The following is a 13225-nucleotide window of genomic DNA, read 5'->3' on the forward strand; positions in this document are numbered from 1 at the left end:
CAAACACAAAGCACAAAGAGTCTTAATGCACTAAACCTCGAGCCACACCGGCCGTACAATGGACTGTCATATTGAATTGGCCCAGAGCTGTGGGAGAGAGGCTGTTTAAGAAGACGCAGGGTGGGAGTTAAGCTGAGAGAGAGAGCCCAGCATGACAGACACTTGTCCATGTAACAGCTCTGCAGAAATTCACACCGGGCTCTCAACAACACTCTGCTTTACTGTCGATCACCAAGACACTCAGCAACACCGGCTGTCACCTATACATGTAATATAAATGCAATCTCACTTTTTCTCTGTGATGTATATCGACCATCTCAGAGGGGCAGACAGAGACTGACACACATGCACTTGCACTCTCACACACACTCACTTTTGAACACAGCACCATACAGACAGTCAATAACAGAATGGGGTGTGAGATTAAGCCTAAGCCCACCTTCTTTTCATGTGGCAGAGCAGCCGCTGCCCCGAGATCTGGCACCAGATGGCGCTGTGCCGGTCGGTGCCAGGAGATAATCGGGACAGATCGGGCCGCATTACTACCCATTATCTTCTAATTATTCTTGTGTGGAGCGCTGATCCTGCCGTTTGTGTAAGTGGATGGCACAGAGAGCCTGTCGCCCCCGGCAGCACAAAAATCCTCCCTACTTCCCTCACCCCCTCTGGGGATGCAGTGCGAGATCAGTCGGGGAGGGGAGGGAAGGAGGAGCTGGTGGGTAAAGGAGGGAGATGCGTCTTTGTGAAATATAACACAGCGTCCCATTTTCATACAGTTGCTCCAGTGATGTCAGAATGAGGAGATCTTGCCGACCTTTGACCTATGTGTTTGTGTTACAGAAAGCAACATCCAGTTGCTCAGCAAACCAGAGCGAGAGCAGCATCTTTCTCCTCTGATGACTCTATAAAAGTAGGATAAGGATACAGTTCAAGTCTCCCAGGCTCCATTTGTACAGTGCCTGTGTGGAAACAGGCTCCAACCCCCCTACCCCAAAGGATAGTGCTAACTGCGCAGAGGCATATGGCTTACCATGTGCTGGGTCCCACGTGCACACTCTTAAGCGCGATTCTACCCAGAACATCTTCGCTTAATTATCAGCATTTTGTTCAGCATCCTGCTATTTTGCATATTAATATCTGTCAGCTCAGAACGTAATATGAGGAGATGAAGGCTTAGGCTACACTGAGATACCACTGTAAACGCAGGCTTCACTGAGCAGGAGTGCACACGTTCATCTGAACCAACTCCCATGGGGTGCAGAGTCCAAGTTGATGTGTGTGTTTTCGATACCTTTTAACCGGGACTCAAGTGTGCACGTATGCACACATGTTTGCAGAGTGTCAGAACCTGGAGGTGGCGTACGAGCTCTGCGTGCGTTTCTGTTTGTGAGCCTGTACCCGTCGTGCGTACGTCGTCAACCAGCACAACATGTTTACCCACTGGTATACACGCTTGCATGTGCTCGCGCACATGTGTGCCCGTGGCGTTTGGTAACCAGCCTTCAGACTGACATGTAATAAAACACGGCGTGGCATTGTTGATCAATCTCGCCAGCCCACGGGCCGCACAGCGAGGGCATGTACATGCAAATGAGAATAGCTAAATGCCACTGAGGGGGCGAGAGAGGGAGGCAATCACTTCAGCTGACAAACTGCGCAGGAAGGTGGATGCAGTTGGGAAGAGGGAGGGAAGGAGGGATGAGGGGAAGGGAGTGGGGGGGACTGGATATCCAGGGGGAAATTTTTAATGCAAGGTGATCCAAGAGAAATAAAGACAGCGGGCTTAATTACAAGAGACCCTGCGAGAGATGAGTTTATCTTCACCGCAGTTTAACAGTACAGGTTAAAGAGAACCATCATAACATCTACTTTGCTGATAAAAAAAAGAGAAAGTTCAGTGTGTGTTTCTGTGTGTGGCAGTGGCAGAAAATCGCAGAGCTGTGATTAAAATGTAAGAGAGGCTGTGGCTAAGACCCGAACCATTCTCCACCAAGCCGGGGTCAGGTCAACTGATCTGGGGCCACTTGGGCAAATCCCAAACACAAACATGGCAGAATAAAGGCGAGGAGGCTGGTGGTAAAAAGACTGATAGAACTCGTCCATGGGAAGATGAACAGACAGGGAGATCATGAAGGGGGAGCTGATTAACCAGCTTTTAGATCTCTGGGAAATATCTGAAGGATTGTGCCTCTAGCCCCACAAATCCTGACCCCTAATGCTGAATCTATCAACCCTGGGAGCCCCTGTGCAACAATGAGAAGTCTATAAGCTGCTCCAAGCTGCTCCATTGACGGTTCATTAAGCAACAATGAGGACAGATAACCACTGAGTTGCTGTATTGGTGGCTTTCGCTTTACACTCAGAAAGGGCTTTTAGCTTACGTCACCCCAGCTTTGAAGCACAGGGCATTCCCCTTATTCTAATCTGGGGTGGCGTATACAAGAGGCATGAGGCAAAGACTGAAGCAGGTGTTTTTTTCTTCGCACACATGTGGATGCTGTGTAGGATGTCCTAACTGTCAAACATGCCATCATCAATCCGTTTTCAGCTCCCTATGACGATGAAATGGCTGGACGACATCAAGAGGAGGAAAGATGAGGGACGTTGGATATTAAAGCTCGAGCCTGGGGCTTCATCCCACTTCAGAGCGCCTCTCCTTGATCAAAGATGGAGCAGCAGGCCAGAGATCAGCGGGGTGGAATACTGGTTAGAGAGAGATTGTCCGGGAAATAAAGGCTGCCGATTTGATCCCTGTAGTACAGCCGGCGTGCCAGCAACTTTTAACGGCTGTGGTTCAAGTGTGCTGACCGACAGTTGCCTGTTGAGTATCACCAAGTGTATGAAGCTCTCTGTCACCACAGTTTTTGTGGTGTGTCCAGCATCGTTGGCTCAATCAGCGCTCACCAGCAGCTGAATCTGCTCTGGAGGCGATTCAATCGTCACTGATTTTCACTTGGATTTCAAAAACAGCACACTGCTTTATTTCAGGGTGAGGTTGCACAGAAAACCAAAAATACCTGAGCTGCAGGCAAAGGTGAAAACATCTGAGTTTTGCAAGGCAAAGCTGCATGCAAAGTGTTTTTTCTTATAAAATATTATTATTTCCAGTTAGGAATTGTTGGCAATTTAGGATTAACTTGCAAATGTCTGCACATAAGGTGAAGAGCTCTCCGACTGGCTGCTCAGCTTAGGAAATCAGTGATTTCACCATGTAGTTTAGTTTTTACCTCTGCCCTTCCCTTTATTCCACAAGCTGAGGCCCCCAGGCTGACATGGCCAGGGTAAAGACCAGCCGAAACCTACAAAGACTGGACAAACCAAAACAAGACTGCTTCCACCAACTTGCACAGATTTCTTTGAAAGAGTTTGACAGCCAGGAAGGAGAATAAACACTGAACTGCTGATCAGTTACAACTAAATTGCTGGAGGTGGACAACCCTGTGACATATGGTGGCATTAAGAATGAAAAGCTGAATGTAAAAGGTGCAGAGTTTGGGTTAGATCCTGGATGGAAAGGACTGTAACCTGCAGAGGTAATGGATAGTGACTGAACTTTGTAAAGTGAAACTAACTTCAGGTAAAGTTCTAATATCAAGGATGTTTTTTAAGATCGTCATGAGAACAACTGACGGTGACTGAATCTGAAGTCTTAAAAGAATATTTTACATGTCACACTACATGATTTTATCTAATGATTCTGAACACTACTGGAGGACTGAGACTGGAACAGACCTGGTCCAAACTGGTCCAATCAGTTGTCACACCAAAATCATATTCATCATCATCAAAGAAAAACTTTACAGTGTCAACTGGAACTTTTAAAAATCAGATATTTCTCAGTTTGCATTATGACAAGCCTGTTCAATCAGATTAGCAGTTACATGCGAATGATCAGTGAGTTTGTTTTGTTTCTCTCTCTCCCATGTTCTTTGGAGTACAAGCTCAGATTTACTGTGGCCCTGAGAGCTCAACGCACTCCAACTTAAGAAAAGTGATGAACCCACCAAGTTCATCACCTTTTTGTGTCCCCTGGGAAAAACTTCCATTGTGTTGTGTGTGCAGCACATGTTCTCAAATTGATTTGATGTTATCTGAACTTGCTTGTGTTTTCATGAACATTATGGAACATTATGGTGCATGTCAAAGGTCAGATCACCACCAGTGCAACTTTAAACAGAAAACTTGAAGTGACGTGAAGCAACTCTAATCTCAATCTATTTTGATAGAACTTTGGTATGTGTAACCAAACTTAGGTAATATAAATTAGTACGAAAAATTCAAACAAAATCTACCTCTATATTCTTTTTAAATAAGAGCGCCATAAGACGCAAGGCAAGGTGTACCTGTGTACGTTCACTCATTTGTGCCCCTGTCATACGTTACATTCTCCACTCTTTGATTTCAGGACCTCGACCCCACAAAGGCACGAAGCATTCACCCGACAGTTCATCTTCAGCAGAGGAGGTCTGCCCTTCCCATGAGGCTTTGTGTTCACTCCAAGATCAAGGTTTGTGGGGACTGGCAGGGTCCACTCCACAACAAGAAGTCAAAGCTTCTTTTCCTCTATTCTTCCTGCCTGTGAGTGTCAATCAGTGGCCAGTCACGACCCGTGTGACAGTAATCAAAGTGAATAGAAGAGTGAGCCAGGTGGTAATTGTGTATTATTCAACTTACAGGGAGCACGCCACGCTGCTTTAGCCTGTTGATCGCTTATGTATAATTTAACGCAATCTGTGCATGTATTATAAATGAACAGGGTTTGCGAAGTGGCAAATAGAGTGCAATTAATGTCTGGGAGCTCAGAGCAGGCAGATTGACTGTCTTTAGCCTATTTTTTTGTCGCTCATTTCTCTCCTTTCGTCCTTTTTATCCCTCCCACCCTCCTCTTTCACTTCCCTCTTTCTCTCCCCTGTTCCCCAACCTCCGCTGTCTCCCTCTTTCTCTGGGAGTCAACTTTATAAAGGAGTATGAGTGAGAGTGAGTGAGTGAGCACTCTGGAGGCAGTCAATACCTTATCAACTCCTGCCGAACGCTGACACCTTGACGTCCTTGACAGCAAATTATTACTTTTTCATGACGCAACCAGGTGCAATTACAGCAACATCTTTGCGCTGTATCCTGCTGCTCCTGCAACTGTCAAAAGGCGTTCCTGGTGGGATCCTGGAGGAGCTGAGACATCAGTCTCTCAGTCCCTCCCAGATCTCTCGCATAGACAGACTGACAGACAGGAGCGAAGCGGGGGGACGGAGTGCAAAGAGAAAATAGAGGGATCCATTCAAACATGCCCAAAGATTCAGTAAATAGTTGCATTCTACTCAAATTTCTTTTCTGGAAACACTCAGAGGTTTGTTTAGAGGGGTGTTGACTGACAGCGAGAATGTGGAAGAGTTTTGTTGTTGTTGTTCTGTAGATGCGGGGAGTGAGCTAGCTGCTGCCGCCACTGCTAGCAGCCCAGTAAACAACTGTGTTTGTAATGTCATCACACACTCCTCGCTTTCTGTGCTTCACACTGTAAACCCTGTAGGCTTGATTATAAAGTTTAACCACACTTTAACACACAACAACACTGAGGAAAAAACACCAGGTAAACCTCAATTAAGACTTCAGAGTGTCACTTTCTCCCCGTAGCACAGCAGCAGAAGAAGAGAACACAAAGAGCCCACAAGCCTGTGATGCCACCCCTGTGAATATGGGGATGCTGGGTGGTGGGGGAGAAACTTTGCTATCCTGGAGGTGGATGTTGCCTCATGTCTCTTTGTGTGTTTGGTGTGTCCCATGGTTGGGAGCAGAGAGGGGAGACATGAGGGTAGCGGTGGCAATACTGTGTGTGTGTGTGTGTGTGTGTGTGTGTGTGTGTGTGTGTCATCCAGAAGAAGGACAGGTAAGAGGAACAGAACAAACCGTGAATGTGCTACAGAGACACCTGAGAGTCTCATCTTTCATCTCAGACTCATCATCCACTGATCCTCACCCCCCTCCCTTCATTCCTCCCCCACTCAGCCAATTGCCTCAGTTTCCCTTTAACTCTTCATGTGCCTTGCAGATATTAAAAAAAAAAACAAAAAAAACCCCACACACACATTCACCTGACTTATGTAGGTAATGACACCTCTGTGAGCTATTGGTTTTCCTCGGCCCTCTGTGTGTTTTTTCTCTCCTCCTGTCACCCCCCCGCCCCCCCCTTCAAGCACTACCTTCTCTCTCCTTTACTCCCTCAGGCCCCCATCCTCCTCCTCCTCCTCCTCTCCACTCTTTTTTCCTGTGGTGTCAGACACAGATTTATTCTGCCTCTGATGCGTGTAGAGCAGAGGAGTGTGAGTGAGCGGGGGGAGAGGGGGGCAGGGTCAGTGAGGAGGGAGTTGGGGGGGGGGGGCTGACTGTGTGTGTGTACAATAAGAGATAAGATCATGGCTCCCCAGGGGCTTGTTTGGCCCTGTACCCGATCCATCAAACGCCGGCTCCAAGTGCCAAGGTCAACTCTAATGAGCATTTTCTGGGGTCTTATTCTCCACGATGACCCCCCCCCCCCCAGCCCCCCACCCCCACCCACCCCCCACCCCCCCATCACCACCACCACCACCACCACCACCAATACCAACACACACTTCCACACATGCTCTCTAAACACACCTTGGACGTACCTGCTCAGCTGTAGGATGGATGGTTGTGACAGGGAAGGTAACATGCTTCCATGCTTCCTACAGGTATTTTACTCAGAAATCAAACATCGCTGCAGGAGAGCAGCCGCCCAAAAAAACCCGGCCGAGGTGAGTGATCTGTGTCAGGTGTTGACTGTGGCAGGCGTGGGGATGAGAGCTGGACGTCAATACTTTTTGAGCACCGACCAAAACATGTTCATAGCATCAAGTGTCAAAAACTGTCAAGCACTGGATGATGGTATTGGATGATTGGTCGAGACTTGGTTACTTGTTCTTTCATCAGCTCATCCCTGATCTAAATCCTCACACTGATCATTTTATGTTATTCAGACAAAACTCTTGCTGGTGTAAAGACATTAACGCTTTAATATCTTAATTGATTCTTTTTATTTCAACTTGATTTTAAAAAAATCATCTAATTTTACATTGAATTTTCTAAAATTTGCAGTACTAAAAAAGGTATTTCTGAAAAATAAGTGACTTTAAAAAACCAATCAGCCACTGAATCAATATTTTCCAAAGTAAAAAAGAGTTCTATGGAAACATATTCCTCAAACTCAGGTGTTGTATCAGGTCATCTGATCTGCTGTGTGTTTTCAGATGTGACACCCAGAAAAACCTTCACACCAGCTCGCCCAGCTGTTTCCTCTACTTTCAAGCTTCAGCAGGTTGGGCACACACTTGGACAAAAATGGGCCACAGAGCCTGGTAGGTGGGCTTTTAGTAGAAAGACTCCCTCATCATCCCCTCATCATGCACTGATCTGCCAAAAGTTGTTAGGGTTTGAAGGCTCGCGGAGCGTGGGTGTGCACCGCAGCATGTGGAGCATACTAATGAAGCAATAAAAGTCACGGCGGGAGGGGTTAGGGTTGGAGGGGGGTGAAGGCACGTTGGAGGGGAAGGTAGCGGCGAGCAGAGGATTGGGAGGCGCTGACAGGAGGTGTGATAATTGAGATGTTGCGACCCCACACATTACCTGCATATTGGCCAAATTAGGAAGCAGGGAGTTTAAGGCCAGGACGAACACCGGTGTCCCCCTGCCATGATTCACCTAGTGTGTGTGTGTGTGTGTGTGTGTGTGAGACAAATCTAGAACAGGGCCTGACATTTGTCCAGTTATGTTTTAATGTGAGAATTGGATCATGCAACTGGAAACAGTTTTATATTGTAGAGACAGAAATGCAATGAACAATTAATAATACAGATATTACATATTGACAAATACATCAGGAGAAATTCAGCAGAGGAAGCAGCAATGTTTTGATATTATAAGTGTGTAAGTGTTTATATGTGTAAAAATAAAAGTTTTTGTTCATTTTTTTGCCAAGAATCATTATTTGGACGACAGAATTTTATAAAATTATATCACTACATTATCATCTCATCCCCATACCACCCCATTCAAATACTGAAGATGAGTAAAACTGAAACATAACTGACTGTTTCAGTATTTTCTTTTTTTTTTTTTTAAGAAAAAGAAAAACATTTTGCTTCTAAAATGTTGTTCTCTTTTAAATAATTGTAAAGTGAATCTGTGGAATATCTTAAAGTCTTGACTGTTGGGCAGACAAACCAAATCCTCTGACGACGTCCTGGGTACTTGTTTTTCACAGTTGTCTTACATTTAATGATGAAAATAACTTGAGTTGCATACCTAAAGAGGAGCTGTCCTCTGCTACAGTCAGTTTAATTACTCTTGCATATTGTGCTTGTGTGCGTCTGTGTGTGTGTGTGTGTGTGTGTGTCCTGAGTGACACTCACAATGTGATTCATGGATGTAAGCTCTGCCTCTTTAATGAAGAAGAAGGCCAGGGGCCCTGCCCGCCTCTGTCTACCCAAGCAAGGTAGAGGGTAAAGGTGAACCTAGACCCTGTGCCCCCCCCCAGAGGTACAGGAACTAGAGGGGAAGCCTCCACACTGTCTACCAGCTTGTGTGCGTCTCCCTGTGGCAGCTGCGGGGGACCCCCTGCCCAATGTGAGCCCACCAATACGCCATCACTCAGGGGTGAGGGGGGGGTCTACATGACAGGTTAACATTGAACTGTGACACCTTACAGGGGAAAAACGACTGTTACCGGTTCGGCCGCTGCACCATAAACATTGAACAAGAATCCACTTCACCTCAGAGAAAGAGACTGGCCTGCGAACTAGTGCTGACACAATTAGTTATTTAACTGATTGGTCAATCAGCAAAAATGAACTATTTTACAATTAATTATCAAACTAAACATGTGAAACATTTACTGGTTCCAGCTTCTAATTGCTGCTTTTCTGTTGCATATCATTGTCATTTGAGGGTTTTTGACTCATTTCCTTTACAACCAGTTTAAAGACTCTGGTAACTTGTGGTGGAAATTTACACTATTTTCTGACGTTTTTATAGAATTAATTCATCTAAAACAAACATACCAGATGAACAAATTAAGGATATATTCATTAGTTGCAGCCTTATTCTCAAGTAACTAAACTGGCTTCTAATGCATGGCCAGACTCTTAGTTTCTGATTAGATATCTCTTGATTAAAATCATAATTTCACAATTTAGACCTAGTTTTATTTCAGCAAATTTCATTTTATGAGAACACTAAAATTTGGGACATATAGGAAGTTTGGCTTATTTTGTTAATTCTTTTGTAGTTTTTTATTAAGAAATGTGAAAAAAAATGAAAATTCAGAAGGTAGAGCAGGTCATCCACTGATCAGAGGATCAGTGCATCAACTCCTGGCTCCTCCAGAACACACGTTGAAGTGTCCTTGGGCAAGACGAACGGAACCTCTAATTGCCCTCGAGAATCATCTCTGTGACTGTGCGTGAATGGTAGAAAAGTGTGGAAAAAAATGCTGTATGAAAGTTTGGGTGAATGTGGCTTCCATTGTAAAGAGCTTTATAAGTGCACTCCATCTACCTTTTAAAATTAGCATGTTGGTATGGTATTGGCAAGTCCACCAGACTAAACTACAAAATATGTTGCCTTCCAAAATGAACCACTAGCTTGTCCTGATATTGGTGGAACAACACAGTTTGTTAGTACTTTCCAAAAGTGTTACCAGTGTCCAGTGTTGGGAAAGTTAGCACAACATGTAAATAAGACAACTTTTGAGTGACCTGGATGCACATATGAACTGACATCAACCCTCCTTCAAACTCCTCGTGAGACTGCAAACAAGCTGACCCCCAGACTGTCGGTATCTAGGTTAAAGTATAAAGCCCAGTGTTGACCGTTGGAAGCAAACCGAAAGCAAACAACGGTCTCCCGTGTCCAAATCACAGGTCGTTACACACGCTGACAATCCATCCATCCACCTTCACCCCAGGAATTTTTATGGCTGCAGAACAACGTCATGATACTTCCACCTTTGCTCCTGACGGACAAGAGTCATAATTCACCCGGCCGATCGAGGTCTTTATCCCTAAATATTATGTTGTTCTTTGGCATTTATACAGCTGGGAGAACAAACTCCTATTGAGAATGATTATCAAAAAATACTCAGCTGAGGCCCAACAACCAACTAAAATATCAATAAACAGTAAATACACAATTTCAAATCACTTAAAGCCACAGCCCCTCCTCTCATCACTCTAATGGACTTCACGGTTTAGCCCCAAGGGGGTCAAAGGTCAGGAAAAGTAGGGTTGGCCTTAGTTTGAAGGAGCTGGCATTCCTCATGAGGGATGTTTATGATGGATGATTGTAGGTCCATGTCCTCCGCCTCCCCACACCCCTCTCCATTGGCTCCTCACTCACCTCTCCGCCTCTTGGCACCATCCCTCCATCCCCTCTTATCCTCTGACCAGATGTGTTCGCTGAACTCTGTCAAGAATAATGAAACACTGGGCTGCGAGGGGCCGACAGTGCAGGACGGGTGGAGTTGGGTGGGTGCATATTCAGATCCTGCGTGGACCTGCAATTATGAAACAGACACGCGTTGGTTGGGGGGGGGGGGGGTCAGTTCTGGCATCTTAATTACTATAACTATTGATTGCAGCCTTTATGATTGTGTGATTGTGCATTCACGCCAAACACAGTGTTTTAACAACAGCTAACCTAACTGTTTACTATTATCAGTTTTAGTTCCAGGTAAGTTCACTCCTGAAGGTGACACAGTGGACGACTGTCAAGATGCTGCTTCACTATCTCACGCACAGTAAACAGTGATAACCACACATTTAGCTTAAAGAGAAAATGACATAATCAGCCTTGTTTAACTGCTGAGTGACCACATGAGATAACTAAGATCACTCGTCCAGACCAGTAGAAGTGCTTTACAACGACTCAGTTAGTAAAGAAGTTTCATTAACGAATGGAGAGCTTTGATAATCACATGACATTTCATTGCCACGTCAATCCACATTACAGCACCATGAATACAAATATTTACTGAGGTGTAAGTGGGCCCATGGGAATCCAGATCTGGTTAATGAGCTACAGAGGATCCTCATTTTTATCTCTAGCAACGTGAAAAACATCAAGGAAGTAATTTAGCCAAATTAAGACAGACAGTGCAAGGCCAAAAGTATGTAGACACCTGACCATTGGAACCATATGTGATTGCTGAATATCTCATTCTCATGGCCATTTATCTGCTGCTCTCACGACCTCCAATGTTCTGGGAGGACTTTCCACAAGAGCGTGGGACCTGGCGACAGGGTTTTGCACTCATATTAGGGGACAAGGTTTGGATCACAGTCGGTGGTCCAGGTCATCCCAAAGGTGGCGAATGAGTTTGAGGTCAGAGGTCAAACTGCTCCTCACCAAACTGGGAAAACCATTTCTTTATGGACCTGACTTTGTGCACAGCGGCACTGTCATGTTGAAACAGGAAAAGGACTTCAACAGATGGTCGGAAAAACACTGTTGTCTTAAAGATCACTTTATGCTCTATCAGTTAGGTTTTTATGTCCTAAACCAGGAAATTCAGTCCCAGGCCACATGCTTTTGGCCATTTTTGTAGCTATGTCCCTGTGCTCCTCCTAAAGAAAAAAAAGGGACATTATCACTGCACCATCATTCAAGATTTCTGCTTTGACATTTGTGGCGTAAATACAGTCACAAATTACAGCAACAAGTTTCCCTCCCAACTGAAATCAGCACAAGAAAGAAAGAAACTGCAAAACTGGAAAAGGATGTAAAAAGATGTATATGTGATCAACAGTTTTTCTGCTATATACTGCATTCGCACCAATATCCTCCAAATACATCTTTAATGAGCAAAACCATGGACACAAACCACAAACACATACAGTCACCTCACTGTGACCTTCGCTCTCATGGAGAGAAAAGTTTATGATTCAGTCAACAGGGGAGAAGAAGAAAAGTCAAAAGCTTCTCATCCTGTTTTTAAAGGCTGGCATCTGTGGCAAGAGCCCAAGTCCGTTAACGGATGAAGAAGAAGAGGAGGAAGACAGAGGGGAAGGATGAAGAAGATGGAGAGACAGTTTTTTGCTCTGATGTTGCTGCTCAGGAAGGCCTCCTGGGACAGAATCAAAACCTGCCTCTGCTGAAACCCCTTCACCACGGGCGGCCGGTGACCGCTCGCCCCCCAGAGCTGGCGGATGAGAGCGAGGACGGAGGAGTGACGGCAAAGATGGAGGCAGGGTGAGCGCATTGATGGCTAGAGTGATGATTTCCTTCACACACACACACACACACACACAAATGCCCCCACTCATCCTCACACCTCCTCCCACCTCCCCATGGTCCTAGCCCTGCAGGCAACACACACACACACACACACACACACACACATCTTCAACCACACACACACACACACACACACACACACACACACACACACACACACACACACACACACACACACACACACCATGGTTAGGCCTCCAATTAAATCAAAAGTGGTTTGTTTTTATTGGTCTTTTGCGCTGACAAGTGGGCTATCATTCTGACGGCTCTACCTGTCAGTGAGCAGCTGAAAATCCTCCGTTGACAATGCCCAATGCTTCCAATTAGGGGAGAATCAGACTCCTGCCGCGCTAGCCATCTTTCCTCACTCCCTCCCTCCCTCCCTCCACCCCCAAGCCCACCTTCCCTCCCTCTTTTCTTCTGCACTCACTCCACGATCCTCTACCATTCCCCTCTTTCTCTTTCTCTCACTCTTGCTCTCCTCCGTAATATCTCCCTCCTCCTCCTCCTCCTCCGTTTCTCTCCAGGAGAAGGGGGTCTGTCTCCGCTGCAAATTACCGACACAAAACGAAGGTGGTGGCGGCGCTGGCGCTGGGAGCTGCCGGTCCAGGGCCCTGTCAGCATTAATGAGACGATGAAGGTTCATTTCGCCCGCATGCATGTGCTAAATTCTTTCTTGTGTGACAGCTGACTGGGAAATGTGAGTGTTAACCTTATAAAAGATTCAGCGGGTTCTCATTATTTTCTGTCAACTCCAGTACCTGATGGCGTTAAGGTGCATCATTTGCATCCCTGACTGGTCCAGGGTGCAGCACCAGCTCCAGAGCAAGTGCCTTTTTCTTGTCTTTTTTTTTTTTCCACTACCTTTTTTTTAATGCTGTTTGTTTGTTGAGAGGAGTCACCTTTTTACATACATCCCCCCCGA

The 13225-nt window shown here is 45.6% G+C and overlaps 1 protein-coding gene across 2 annotated transcripts in view; it reads right to left on the minus strand.

Annotated features, from left to right (window-relative positions):
- The window catches only part of stom (stomatin), an 80146-nt gene that overhangs the window by 27610 nt on the left and 39311 nt on the right, over window positions 1-13225 (minus strand). The window contains exon 2 of one of the 2 annotated variants that reach the window (XM_071465278.1): window positions 10405-10561. The exons of the other annotated variant lie outside the window; for it this stretch is intronic. Coding sequence (XP_071321379.1) covers window positions 10405-10561 — 157 coding nt within the window. The remainder of the gene's footprint in view (window positions 1-10404; window positions 10562-13225) is intronic. 2 annotated transcript variants of the gene reach the window in all.

Source organism: Trachinotus anak, unplaced genomic scaffold (genome assembly GCF_046630095.1).
Source record: "Trachinotus anak isolate AG129_WGS33_773 ecotype Australia unplaced genomic scaffold, CSIRO_AGI_Tana_v1 ptg000028l, whole genome shotgun sequence".
Lineage (NCBI taxonomy): Eukaryota > Metazoa > Chordata > Actinopteri > Carangiformes > Carangidae > Trachinotus > Trachinotus anak.